This window comes from Lepidochelys olivacea (genome assembly GCF_965140295.1).
Source record: "Lepidochelys olivacea isolate rLepOli2 genome assembly, chromosome: 3".
NCBI lineage: Eukaryota > Metazoa > Chordata > Testudines > Cheloniidae > Lepidochelys > Lepidochelys olivacea.
This window is the reverse complement of record NC_140413.1, coordinates 111,454,251-111,468,922: the sequence shown is the minus strand read 5'-3', so window position 1 is coordinate 111,468,922 and position 14,672 is coordinate 111,454,251. Positions and strand designations below refer to the sequence as shown.

Here is a 14,672-nt window from a genome sequence, read left to right as displayed (position 1 = left end):
TTAATGTGATGCTTCTCTTCATGGCATCATATTCTTCTTGGGTACTGAATTAAGTATGATGGAGAGGGTTGACTGTGTAAAGTTTATAATGCGGTGAGGGAAGGTGAAGATGGAAGGCTATTTATTTCTTTGGGCGATTGTTTACACTAAGGGGAAAATGCTGAGAGATGTTGAACACCTATAACTTATCTACCATTGATTTCAATGGCAAGTGTACGCACTTGGAAGATACCTGGCACCTTTTAGTATTTGGCCATGAGATTAAATGAAATTAACCTTATTCTTATTGTTTTCATTGCTTCCCATAGCAATTTCTATTGCAACTGTGTGTTAATTTCACTCCACAGATGCTTAGCAAAGCTATAGGCATCAGCAGAGGCATTGGAACTTTCTGCCTGCAGACTTGGGAGAAAAGTATTTCATCAGTTATTTATATTTTTATTAAAACAATTCTGTCAAAACTGATTAGATTAGATCCCTCTACTCAACCCAGAAAGTTTCCTACTAGACCAAGATAAATGGGCAGTGTGGACTTTTTAAACCATGGAGATAGAAGGGTGACTGTGAAAAGATTTTTGATATACGGAGAACGATTTTTGGATGTTCTCTAAGAGAACCATTATTCTAGGGGAGGTATGGGCTATATCTTCACTGGACCAAAGCATACATATGTAAGATATAAAAATTACTTGTCTGCTCTTTTTTTTCCTTTTTGGATTAGTGATGGGAAGAAGAGTAACTCTGAATCTATCAACCCCCACTCCCCAACCCCATCCCCCCACCCTCCAAAATCCAGCATATATTATATGGGTAATTACATGGATGGGAAAGGTGAAAGAGGAGGTAATTGCAATTTTAAACATTTTGTAATAAATAGGATAAGACGACTTACTGTGCATATTTTGGGAGACTATGACATAACTGGCATTAGAGGTACAATAAAGACAACACAGAGCAGAACAGAGTTGTAGATTTGCGGGCCAGAAGGGATGATTGTGATCCTCTAGTCTAACCTTCTTTGTAACAGAGACCATAGAACATCCCTAAAATAATTCCTAGACCATATCATTTAGAAAAACATCCAATCCTGATTTAAAAATTGTCAGCGATAGAGAATCTACTATGGCCCTTGGTAAATAATTCCAATGGTTACCAATTTATGCCTTATTTCCAATCTGAATTTGTCTAGTTTCAACTTCCAGCCATTGGATCATGTTATGTCTTTCTCTGATAGACTGAAGAGCCCATTATTAAATATTTGTTCACCATATAGGAACTTACTGACTATAAACAAGTCACCCCCTAACCTTCTCTTTGTTAAGATAAATAGTTTGAGATCCTTGAGTCTATCACTATAAGGCATGTTTATAATCCTTTAATCATTCTTGTGGCTCTTCTCTGAACCCTCTCCAATTTATCAACATCTTTCTTGAATTGTGGTCACCAAAACTGGACACACTGTTCCAGCAGCAGTTGCATCAGTGCCAAATAGAGGGGTAAAATAACCCCTCTACTTCTGCTCAAGATTCCTGCTTATGCATCTCAGGATCACATTAGCTCTTTTGGCCACAGGGTCACATTGGGAGCTCATGTTCAGCTGATTATCACCATAATCCCCAAATCTTCCTCAGAGTCACCGCTTCCCAGTAGAGAGTCCCCCATCATGTTAGTATGGCTTACCTTCTTTGTTTCTATATGTATATATTTACATTTAGCCTTATTAAAATGCATATTGTTTGCTTATGCACAGCTATGACCAAGCAATCCAAATTTCTCAGTATCAGTGACCTGTCCTCTTCAATATTATCACTCCCCCCAATTTTCTTCTAATCTGCTAACTTATCAGTGATTTTTCTTCCAAGTCATTAATTAAAATTTTAAATAGCATAGTGCTGAGAACTGATCCCTGCACGACACCACTAGAAACGCAGCCATTTGATGATGATTCCTCATTTACAATTTCATGCTGAGACCTATCAGTTAGCCAACTTTTAATCCTTTTAATGTGTGCCATGTTAATTTTTTATCGTTCCTAGTTCCTTAATTGAAATGTCTGGCAGCACCAACTCAAATGCCTTACAGGAGTCTAAGTATATTACATCAACTCTATTGCCTTTATCAACCAAACTTGCAATCTCTTTAAAAAAAAGGTAGCTTGATAGGATCCATTTTCCATAAACCCATGTTGATTGGAATTAAATTGTTACTTTCCTTTCATTCTTTATTAATTGAATCTGTATCAGCCACTCCATTATCTTGCCCAGATCAATGTCAAGCTGACAGGCCTATACTTACCTGGCTCATTCTATTTATACTTTTAAAATACTGGCACAAAATTAGCTTTCTTCCAGTCTTCTGGAACTTCCCCAGTGTTTCAAGATTTATCAACATTAATGGTCTTCAGCCAACTTCTTAAAAATTCTTGGGATCAGGTTATCTAGACCTGCTGATTTAAAAATGTCTAACTTCAGTAGCTGTTTTCTAACATCTTCCTGAGATACCAGAAATGGAAAGAATGTTATCATATGATATGACTGTATCATCTGTTTTTCCCGAAATACAGAACAGAAATAGTTATTGAACATTTCTGCCTTTTACAGTATTGTTGATAATTCTACCATTTCTGACTATCAATGGACCGATACCATTGTTAGGATTCTTTTTACTCCGAATATACTTTAAAAACTCCTTATTGTCTTTAAATCTGCTGGGCATAGATTTCTCCTTGTGTCCCTTTGCTTCCCTTAACAGTTTTCTACATTTCATAGCTTCTGATTTATATTCATTACTATAAACGTCATCTTTCTCCATTTATTATATATTCTTTTTTATAGCTGCCATCACTTCCCCTCTAAACCAGATCTGTTTTTTGACCAATACAACTTTCTTCCTCAATTGTGATATTGTGATTTTTTGGGGGGGCATCTAGTAAAGTGTTCTTTAAAACAATCGCAATTATTTTACACATTTTTCTGATTAAATTCTTCCTCTCAGCTATTATGGTTCATAATTGTTTTCAGCTTTGTGAAACTGGACCTCTTAAAGCACCAAGTGTGTATATATCAATGGTCTGGACTTTATTCTATTTGCACGTTATAAATGTTATCAAGTCATGATCACTTGTATCCAAGTTACCATCACCTTTTAGTTCTGTGATCAGTTCCTCTTTATCTGTCAAGACAAGGTCTACTATATATCATTCCCCCATGTTGGAGCAACATTTTTTTTTTTGAGTTAAGAAATTGTCATTTGTATTATTTAGAAATTTCAAGGATGTTTTAGTACTGGCAGCATGAGGCTTCCCAGCACCTGTCACTCAGATTGAAGTCCCCATTATCACAGAGCTTTTTTCCTACACAGCATAGATTGTTATTTATTCAGCCGGGTCATCCTTTTCCCTAGTGTGATTTTGGGGCTTGTAGCAGACACCAAGTAATATCCCATTTTGTGCTTTATCTGTTAGTACTGAAGATAATTTTCTTCCAAGTTATCAGTGACTCAGAAACAAGCAATATCATTTATGACACAGTGTCACTCCTCCTTGCCTTTGCTCACTCAATCCTTCCTAATTAGGTTATAACCCTTGATTTTAACATTCCAGTCATGAGAATCTTCCCATCAGGTTTCGGTAATACCAACTAGATCCAATTTTTGCTCTTAAATGAGCAATTCTAATTCCTCTTGTTTGTTATGTGGGCTCCTAGCATTGGTATATAGGCAACTAAAGAATTTCCTCTCGTCATGACCTTTGGTTCCTTGGTTAATAATATGCAGAAAGAACTAGTAATGGTACTCTTCCTGATTTTACAGAAGCTCTTTAGAGAACCAGATGATGGCAAAATGATGCTTTATTTATTATATGCCTTCTGGACAAATAGGACAGGTATATCAGGAAGCATTTTTTTCCCCAGAAAGGTGAGCCTGTAAATCCTGGAACATTTATCATGGTGAATTTTAATTATTTAGCTTGTTTATATGGCTCAGAAACAGCTGAAATACTGACGACATTAATTAGGCCTAGTTCTTAGTAATAAACTGAGAATAAGTTAATTAGAGGGTTAGGGAGTATCTCCAATCTAGTGATGCAAATTATCTTTACATTTGAATATTTCCCAAGGGCACCCACAGAAGTGCTGGGTTCAGAGTGTCGTCATGGGAATATGTTTCATAACTTTAAAAAATGGAGATTTGAATTTGAAATTTTGTATGCTCACTAAAGTTCACATTGCATGGATATATGAGATTCATGAACTTGTATACTCTTGATTGCTAGCATTTTTGTTTTAAAAGTGCGTTTCACTTAGCAAGGCAAAAAATGTAGAAATTAGTACAAGCAAATTTAAAAGACAATCTAGAAAAACATGGTTATTAGAAGGTTTATATCTCTTAAACAAGTTTATTTTTATTCTGCACCATCCTGGCCTTAATTCTGAAGCAAGAATCTCTGAATTTTGTGGTGCATTTATATCAATTTTTTTTGACATGCTGACATTTCAAAGGCAGCATGAAATATCTAGAAAAATATTTATTAAAAACAATTGAAACAAAAGAACCCCCCTGAGCCCACAATTATAAGATAGAAACTAAGGACTAATCCTTCATTGATATTAATCAGTCTAGTTCAGTTGAAATAATAAAGCCATGCTGATTCCCATCAGTTGAACACGTGGTCCTAAATGTTGCATACATTTCTTTGGGGTTCACTTCAGAGTAATTTTGGATACTTCTCCAGTTTTGTGCTTCAGAAAACAGGGTGTTTTGCTATTAAGATTTTCCATTTATTTGGGGGTTTTTTAGGTTTGCCATTAGAACAATGTATGTAATCACATGAAGGAAAGTGTAGTAACCCTTATGTGTGTGAGGGAAGCGTTCCTCTCACTTTCTCTCTATCATATTTGAGCCAGACAGAGCATTTCTCTTCTCTCTTCCCTTCCCTTGCTCATGAAGTTGAGGCAAAGGATCCATCTAATTTTTTTCCCTCCCTCATGGGGCACCACGGAAAGAACATTTCCAAATCTTCTCCCTCACCCTTTTCTCTCCTTCGGCTTCCATGACACATTCTTTCCTGCCTCAGGCTGGGAGAAGGCAGTACAAATTCTTTTTACATGCCCCTCCCTTGAAGGGGGGCCAAGAAATGGTCAGTTTGTCATGTTTTGCTTCTCCTTTCTTAGTTGGAAATGGAGCAGAAAGGTAGTATTTTCTTCCCCGTGTTGTCTTTTACACTTTGATCTGGGGCTGTGACTTCCATTTTACTGAAGCTCTAAAGAGCATAGCATGCTTAAAAAAACCTTGTTTTGCTGTATGCCCTATTGGGACTTCAATAGAGGAGAAACCCTGGAGTATCCATACTTCAAATGGATAATATTTGGGCCCAGCACCTGCTAAGGAACCACCTCTTCCTGCTTCTAAGCATTTGGTAAGTTTGCAGTCTGAAAAAATGCCAGTGTTAAGATTCAGGAATTTAATTCCCATCTTTGTCTACTACTGTCACCCCCACCAGGAACAATCAACTAAAATAAAATATACTCAGTTCATACTCTTTATGGAAGCAGTGCTTAACTGTTTTCATATATTAACTAAACATGTAGCAATAAAGCTAGGCTTATTTAATTGAGGTGATGTTAGTTGCTGATAAAGATGGGGTAAGATGATATGTTTCTTCATATATGCAGATGTGTTGGAAGAGGATGAGGAAGAATCTGACAGAGAGCTGGAACGACAGAATATTGAAGAGCTGTATGACTTTGTGAGGCACACACATCAGCAGGAAATCCAGTTTTTGTGGGAGGACGTACAGCACTCTGCATTGATTCCTGTATTGAGGCCCTATCAAAGTGAGGCTGTGAACTGGATGTTGCAACGGGAGAATTTCAGAAACAACCCTACCAATGGCAAGTACATGGCTGTGGACAACAAATGCACATCTTGATTATAACACTACTCAAAACAAATTAACAATACAGTATCAAAAAGGATTGAATATGAACTAGCACAATTTTATGAGAATAGTCTCCTTGATAATTTAGTAATTAGAAGCTTTGCTTTTATTATTTTATTAATAAAAATTGTAGTTGTATTTGAGTCAACTAGTTAAGCGTTATTTTTGTGGGTTTTTTTTTTTAATTGTGAGCTGTTTTCATTCTGGTCTAGAACTTAATATAGACATTGTCAATCTGGATACGTTGCATTTTACGATTGTTTCAAAATATAACATTTCACAAAATAAAGTAGTCTTGTAATTAAAGTATTTAAGTTTGAAAAATAGCTATTATCCATGATCAGTTGTCAGCTTCAGAATATTTTGGGCTATACACTGAATTTCCCTACCATTGTTCATTACTTACTTACTATGTCTTTTGGAGCAGCCTTGGCATTGATTCTGCATTGCTGTGGATGTGTTATGATCAACAAGAAGCCAGAGTTTTAGACTAAGGATTATATATTATTACAGTATATAGTTCTGGTGACCCAGGGAACAATTGATCAAGCTGGTTGACCCTACCGCTCTGAAGATACTTTTTCAAGTGCTGGTCACTATGCATATTGCCTATATGAGTGTACATGTGCGCCATATGGCCGAGTCCAGAAATTCTAACAAACCGTGCCCATTGGCTCTCACGTGTGGAGTAGTTCTATTTGTGCTCCAGACTGAAGACATAAGAAGCAATGCAGGCTGACGCCTTTGCAGTTCCTTCTTACTGCTGCATGGCCTGAGTTGGAACCCCATGTCTGCAGATTTCTCCAACTTTTCTCTTTGATAGCTTGTAAATAAGTATTGTAAATAGTTTTATAGTTTTTATATTAGTATAGGTAGTATAGCTTGTTCTTTCCCCCCATACTGGGGACTCCCTCCTTGCAGTCTGGGACTATGCCCAGAGTCCTGGGGATTCAAGAGCTGCATGTCCTGCCCTCACTACTTCTTCATGAGTGATGATCACCAATGCTGTCTCTGCAGCATTATGCTTTGCACCCAAGCAGTAAAGTGCAGCATCTCACTTGTTTCCACCATGAACACATGAAGCTCATGAACTTTGATTAAGGAAACACCTTATGAAGAAGGCTGAGACATCACTATGATCTGGGTCAAGGAGATGCCTGTGTATATCAGTCCCATCAAATGAGTAGTGCCCCTCCAAGCACAAGCTTAGGAATGGAATCTATGGCTGCTAAGCCAAGGAATCTTCTTTCCAGACTTCCCAGGAGAGTAGGGGGCACTCTCATGGTCGCAAGGATATGTTCATAAATGAAGAGATCCCTCCCTAACCCTACCCAAGACGGGAGAGCCTCACACATGGATGCTGTGGTGCCAGGACCACTAAAAACCCTGAGACTGAAAGGTAGCACGCACAAGAAAAAGAATCTGGTTCCATCAGTGGCTCCGGCTCTGAAACACAAGGACCAACAACTGCCAGCTCCATCCAAAAGTGCTGGACCTGACTCTTCATTGGTCCCGAGGGTGAAACTGGAGGATGAAACTGCTTTTATGACACAAGAACCATCCCCTCTCCAGCCGTCAGGCAGGAATCATAGAATATCAGGGTTGGAAGGGACCTCAGGAGGTCATCTAGTCCAACCCCCTGCTCAAAGCAGGACCAATCCCCAACTAAATCATCCCAGACTGGGCTTTGTCAAGCCTGACCGTAAAAACTTCTAAGGAAGGAGATTCTACCACCTCCCTAGGTAACGCATTCCAGTGTTTCACTAGTCTCCTAGTGAAAAAGTTTTTCCTAATATCCAACCTAAACCTCCCCCACTGCAACTTGAGACCATTACTCCTCGTTCTGTCATCTGCTACCACTGAGAACAGTCTAGATCCATCCTCTGTGGAACCCCCTTTCAGGTAGTTGAAAGCAGCTATCAAATCCCCCCTCATTCTTCTCTTCTGCAGACTAAACATTCCCAGTTCCCTCAGCCTCTCCTCATAACTCATGTGTTCTAGTCCCCTAATCATTTTTGTTGCCCTCCGCTGGACGTTTTCCAGTTTTTCCACATCCTTCTTGTAGTGTGGGGCCCAAAACTGGACACAGTACTCCAGATGAGGCCTCACCAATGTTGAATAGAGGGGAACGATCACATCCCTCGATCTGCTGGCAATGCCCCTATATATACAGCCCAAAATGCCATTGGCCTTCTTGGCAACAAGGGCACACTGTTGACTCATATCCAGTTTCTCGTCCACTGTAACCCCTAGGTCCTCTTCTGCAGAACTGCTGCCCAGCCATTCGGTCCCTAATCTGTAGCGGTGCATGGGATTCTTCAGTCCTAAGTGCAGGACTCTGCACTTATCCTTGTTGAACCTCATCAGATTTCTTTTGGCCCAATCCTTCAATTTGTCTAGGGCCCTCTGTATCCTATCCCTACCCTCCAGTGTATCTACCTCTCCTCCAAGTTTAGTGTCATCTGCAAATTTTCTGAGGGTGCAATCCACACCATCCTCCAGATCATTAATGAAGATATTGAACAAAACCGGCCCTAGGACTGACCCTTGGGGCACTCCGCTTGATACCGGCTGCTAACTAGACATGGAGCTATTGATCATTACCCGTTGAGTCCGACAATCTAGCCAACTTTCTATCCACCTTCTAGTCCATTCATCCAGCCCATACTTCTTTAACTTGCTGGCAAGAATACTGTGGGAGACCGTGTCAAAAGCTTTGCTAAAGTCAAGGAACAACACGTCCACCGCTTTCCCCTCATCCACAGAGCCAGTTATTTTGTCATAGAAGGCAATTAGATTAGTCAAGCATGACTTGCCCTTGGTGAATCCATGTTGACTGTTCCTGATCACTTTCCTCTCCTCTAAGTGCTTCAGAATTGATTCCTTGAGGACCTGCTCCATGATTTTTCCGGGGACTGAGGTGAGGCTGACTGACCTGTAGTTCCCAGGATCCTCCTCCTTCCCTTTTTTAAAGATGGGCATTACATTAGCCTTTTTCCAGTCATCCGGGACTTCCCTGGATCGCCATGAGTTTTCAAAGATAGTGGCCCATGGCTCTGCAATCATATCCGCCAACTCCTTTAGCACTCTCGGATGCAGTGCACTTGGACTTGTGCGTGTCCAGCATTTCTAAATAGTCCCGAACCACTTCTTTCTCCACAGCGGGCTGGTCACCTTCTCCCCATGCTGTGCTGCACAGTGCAGTAGCCTGGGAGCTGACCTTGTTCGTGGAGACAGAGGCAAAAAAAGCATTGAGTACATTAGCTTTTTCCACATCCTCTGTCACTAGGTTGCTTCCCTCATTCAGTAAGGGGCCCACACTTCCCTTGTCTTCCTTCTTGTTGGTAACGTACCTGAAGAAACCCTTCTTGTTGCTCTTAACATCCCTTGCTAGTTGCAACTCCAGGTGTGATTTGGCCTTCCTGATTTCACTCCTGCATGGCCGAGCAATATTTTTATACTCTTCCCTGGTCATGCATGCATGCATCCTCTAATATTGTTGGCCCCATGAATGGAGAAAGAACAGTTCTCAGATGCAGATGAATCAGACACCCTGGATGGTCTCTTTTCTCCTCAGAGAGAGCTGAGCTTTGATAGGCAGTCAAGGAGTTCTGGATGCCGTCCTCCCAGATATGACTTCCCCAAGCACTGCTGGCACCTGATTTAGTGGGGCCCCCACATCCAGTCGATTTCTCCGTTTGTCCTTATTATGGCCTGTGGGACTCCTAAGGAAAACACCCCAGATCCGTTCATGTCATACCACACTTCTCCTACTTGGCATCCACCAGATCATCAGAGTATGAGGAGAACGACATTGATCCAGATCTGCAGGTGCTGATGGGAATCTCATCCTCATTTCTGGAAGAAACTGTCACTCCATCCTCACTATCTCTGCCAAGTGACCATGGGCAGTACCAGGAGCTACTTCAGAGGTTAGCCAATGACCTCCAAATATCAGGAGGTCCAGGACTTCCAGTACCGACTATTCTGTAGCCTACAGGTCCAAGCAAGGTGGTGCTCCTGATTAATGAGGCCATCATGGAGCCAGCAAGGGTGGTTTGATGCACCCCAGTCTAATGGGCCCCCATGCCTAAGAGGGCTCAGAGATGCTATTTCGTCTCTGCCAAAGTGGTTGAATTTCTTTTCTCTCACCCATCACCCAACTTCCCAGTGGTACAGACAGCCATGGAGAGAGTAAGATCACAGCATTCCAAGACCACCCTGGCTGACAAGGGCTCAAAGAGGTTGATTTCTTGGAAAGAGAGGTCTTTTCCTCTATGAGCATGCCATTCCATATCAGTATCTACCAGGCTTTGTTAGCAAAATATGATTTTAAAAATTATGCCAGGCTGGCTGACTTTAAGGACAAGTTTCCCCCTGAAGACAGAGCCCAATTTCAGTCCTTCATAGAGGAGGGCAAATGAGCGGCAAAGACATCTAGTCAAGCTGCAATGGCTTAGTCACTGGCGTAGTTATAAGGTGTGTGTCTTGGTTTCACCCTTCGGGGCTTCCAGGGCAGTCCAGAATACCATACAGGATTTGCCTTTCAACAAGTTGAACCGTTCAGTAAGAAAAAGGATGAGTTCCTTCACTCATTGAAAGACTAGAGGTTGACTATACACTTCCTGGGAATTGACCCCCTGGGCCCAAGGAGAAAACACCAGAGGCAGGTGTGTAGGTCAAGGCCATATCCTCCACAGACGTTCTGCTATCAGTAGGTGGACTCCTTCCTACAGCAAGGGGCGATAGAACAAGTCTCACTACAGTATCAAGGGAGAGGATTCTATTCCCCTTATTCCTCAGTCTGCCCCGCCCCCCCCAAAAGAAAAAAAAAGGAAGACTGAGACCCATTCTGGATCTTTGATTTGGGCACTCTGTATCAGGACTTGAAGGAACTAGAGTAATATTAAATGGTCAGACATCGTACCAGCCATTGGAGTCCTGGACTGGTGCTGCGTGACTAGTGTTGAATCCCTAATCAAACAGGCACAACTTCCTTGGGCTGATCACCTTGTATGTATGGATGCTATGTGACTCTACGAAGCCATATTTTATGGACAGTGGAAAACAAGAATGTGTGCTAAGAGGCCAGTGAAAATGATGTAAGGACATTCTCAGAACTCACCTACAAGCTGCCAAAGTTGATCCGAACACACATGGGAAGCTGCTGCTGTTGGTTAATCAGGATGGCAGCAGACCTGTTGGTCTGCAGTTAAAGCCATTGAGAATATCAGCACAGAAAAAGCCAAAGAGAAGCCTCAGTGAAGAAAGCAGGCTGTGCCAAAAACATGTGGTCAGACGTGCAGATGGATCTGTGCATCACTCATCAGTTTACATTCGCACAAGGTGCACTGAAACAAACTAAATTTTACCTATGATGGGAAACTCCAGTACGGCCTGCATCCAACCCCTCATAAATGTCAGAGGATTTAGAAGTCTTGGTTTTCAGACCCCCTGCTACCACGACCTTTATCCATTCCCACTCATCCACTAAAGGCTACTTCTGATGCTTCAGCCGAGACCAACCCACCGCTTACCTCCCCTTATCTTTTGGGCCATCTCTCACTTTTCACCCACAATTGGGACTCCTAATATGACTCACAGTTGGGTCTTAGAAATTATCCACCAAGGATAGTTCATAGAGTTTCTCTTCCCCACAAACTCCCTTCCCAGTCCCCCTTCAAGGACCACTTTCATGAGGTTATTTTTCAACAAAAGGTGGACTCTCTCCTCCTCCGAGGGGCAATAGACCGAGTGTCACCTTGGTGTGAGAGAGAGAGAGAGAGTGCTAGTCCCCTTATCTTTTAGTCCTTAAAAGATGGAGCAGGGAGACCCATTCTGGACATTTATAAGTGAACATCTTCAAAAATCAAAATTTAGGATGGTTACACTAGCATGAATAATCCCCTCCCAGGGGATGTGGTTCATGGCTTTCCACATGGACACTTACTTTCATGCAGATATTAATCTCTCCCACAAAAAGTTCCTTCAGTTTTTAGTGGGTTGGGAACATTTCCAGTTCAGAGCCCTTCCCCTTAGATATTCTATAGCACCCAGAGTATTCACTAAGGTCTTCTCTGTGGTGGTAGCACAAATGAGATGTTGGCGTTAAACAGTTTTCCCATATCTCAATGACTGACTCCTAATAGGTTGCTCCAGCTATGAGGTTAGATTGGCAACTTTGAGAAGGAACAATCTTCTAGCAGTACTGGGTGTCTGTGTGAACAAAGAAAAGTCCTTTTTAACACACCCACACAGATAATAAACTTTATGGGAGCAAGAGCATTTCTCCCCGTGGAAAGATTTCGGTTAATGAGCAATCTGATAGGCACATTTTGACCAGAGTCCTCAGTCTGTAAGTAATCTGTGCTTTCTCTTCTAGGCCACATGACCTTGTGAACTTGTGATATCATTTGCCAGGCTTCCTGTACACTGTCTACAGGCCGGACTCCGGTAAATCTACTAACTGGGCGTGGATCACATCAACACCAGAGTGACTGTTCCCACTATCGCTTCTTTTACCTGCTGGTTGAACCTGGATCGAATAAGAGTAGATGTCCCCTTCATCACTCTTGCCCCCTCTGTCACCATCATAACAGATGGCTCCCTTATGGGTTGGGGTGCTCACCTGAACAACCATGCCATACAAGTTATCTGGATCCACAGGAGGCCAGACTGCACATCAGTCTTCTGGAACTGAGGGCAGTCTGCCTGGCATGCAGGTCTGGTCTTCCACTCATTCATTCTTTCCATGCCCAAGTAACGTCAGGCAATGTCACCACACAGCCTTTTACATAACAGGGCAGAGCAAGATATCTTTCCCTTGGGAACATTCTCCATTTCCCACCTGTCCATGAAGGTTGCTATTACCTGAGCCAGAAGTGTGAATAAGATGGAAGCCGTCATGGCAGACCCACCATGTACTGTTTGCACAAGGGAAAGGTCTTCCTTTGCTTCCATCCAAATTCCTCCCCAAAGTTATTTCTGAGTTCCATGACAACCAAACTATCTACTTACTTGTTTTCTTCCTGAAACCCCATTCCGCTGCTGAAGAGAGAAGACTTTATTCCCTCCATGTCAGATGTGCCTTGGTTTTCTAGCTGCAGGGGACCAAATCGATGAGAAAATCATTAAGGTTATTTATTGCAATAGCAGAAAGGTTGCGAGAACAAGTTTTATCCTCAGAGTATCTAAATGGACTTCTGGGCACATCACTGTGAGCTATCAGTTAGTACATATACCTCCACCATGAGAGCACAAGGTGCCTCTTCAGCAGTGGTGCCCAAACTTTTCCTGTTACCCCTCCTCTCCACCCGCCCCCGTTACCAGTTATGGAATCTGTCCGCAGCGTGCTCTCTCTTACTGCACAGTTGGCTCAGCAGAGGAGCTTGGGTTGAAAGCAGAGATGGGAAAAGAATTAGGTATGGAGGAAGAGCTGGGACTAGAAGCGGAGCAGGAATGAGGGCAGAGCTGGGCTGCAGTTGAGCAGGTGGCAGAGTGGATCTGTGGTTGGGGCCTGAACAGAGCAGGGCGCAGAGTGGAGCTATGACTGGGGACGGAGCAGGGGATGGAGTGAAGCTGCGGCTGGAGCTGCGCCTGGGGGCAGAGTGGAGCTGCGGCTGGAGCTGGTTGGGGGTGGAGCAGGGCTGGGTGGCACTCCCTCCATACCCCACATGGGGGCTGGCCTGGGCCCCTCCGCACCCCCAGAAGGAAGCATACTCCACAGTTTGGGGCCACTGCTACCCAGCATCCCTGCCGGAAGTACCATTACTGGACATGTGCAGAGTGGCTACCTAGAGTTCCAGGCACACACTCACAAAACATTACGTGCTAGTGTAGTCCTCTGCTGCAGATGCAGTGCTGTGGGAACTTCAGTACTTCAAGCATCTTTGCTGCTCTGTCTCCCTCACCCCACTCCAGTCCCAATACAGGTTCTCAGTCACTTGTGTGGAATGCACGTAGGGACGAGTACTTGAAGAAGAAATGGAGGTTACTTGTCTGTAATTGGAAGCTCTTTGAGATGTGTGGTCCCTATCTGAATTCCATTACCCACTGTCTGTCTGTCTCTTGTTTGGATCCTACTAGATTTGCGGTAAGAAGAGGAACTAGAGAGGTATCAGCCTGCATTTCCTCTTACACCCTCAGTCTGGAGCATGAGGAGAACTACTGTGCATTTGTAGGGCAACAAACATTGCTTGTTAGAATTTCTGGACATGGGTTTATGGTGTGTGCACACGCTCACGTGTGCAGTACAGATAGGGACCACACATGTCAAAGAACTTCCAGTTATAGGCAACTAATTCCAGTTTTTGGTTCCTGTTTGCCTTTAAATGTCATAATAATGCTGTGCAGTTCTAAGCACTATGAAAAATCTTGTAATATTCATATGGTTTCCTTCTCTATAGAAAACACACTACACTTTCTATGGCGAGAGGTCATCACTCCAGATGGAGTAAAACTCTACTATAATCCATTTACTGGCTGGTGAGTTGATTTTGTTTTGTAGAGGGAACACTGTTGTTCCTGGCAGCACCTAAACATGCCACTTTGTGAAAATTTTGTTAGAAACCTTCACATGAAGAGCATTGGATAAGTAATAACCGTGTCTTTTCAGTTTGTAAATGTAGAATAAGAGGTATAGGATATTTAATATGAAAGAAGAAAATGTGGGGTGTGGCAGGGAGAAGAAAGTTTATAAATTGTAGGTTAATGTCATCAGTATATTCGCTGTAAG

General features: G+C 42.3%; 1 protein-coding gene across 2 annotated transcripts in view; it reads left to right on the top strand.

The window, feature by feature from the left end:
• Nucleotides 1-14,672, top strand: part of SHPRH (SNF2 histone linker PHD RING helicase) — a 143,035-nt gene that overhangs the window by 21,895 nt on the left and 106,468 nt on the right. For both annotated transcript variants that reach the window (XM_084624118.1, XM_084624119.1), the window contains exons 4-5: nucleotides 5,673-5,891; nucleotides 14,344-14,422. In XM_084624118.1, coding sequence (XP_084480244.1) covers nucleotides 5,673-5,891; nucleotides 14,344-14,422 — 298 coding nt within the window. The remainder of the gene's footprint in view (nucleotides 1-5,672; nucleotides 5,892-14,343; nucleotides 14,423-14,672) is intronic.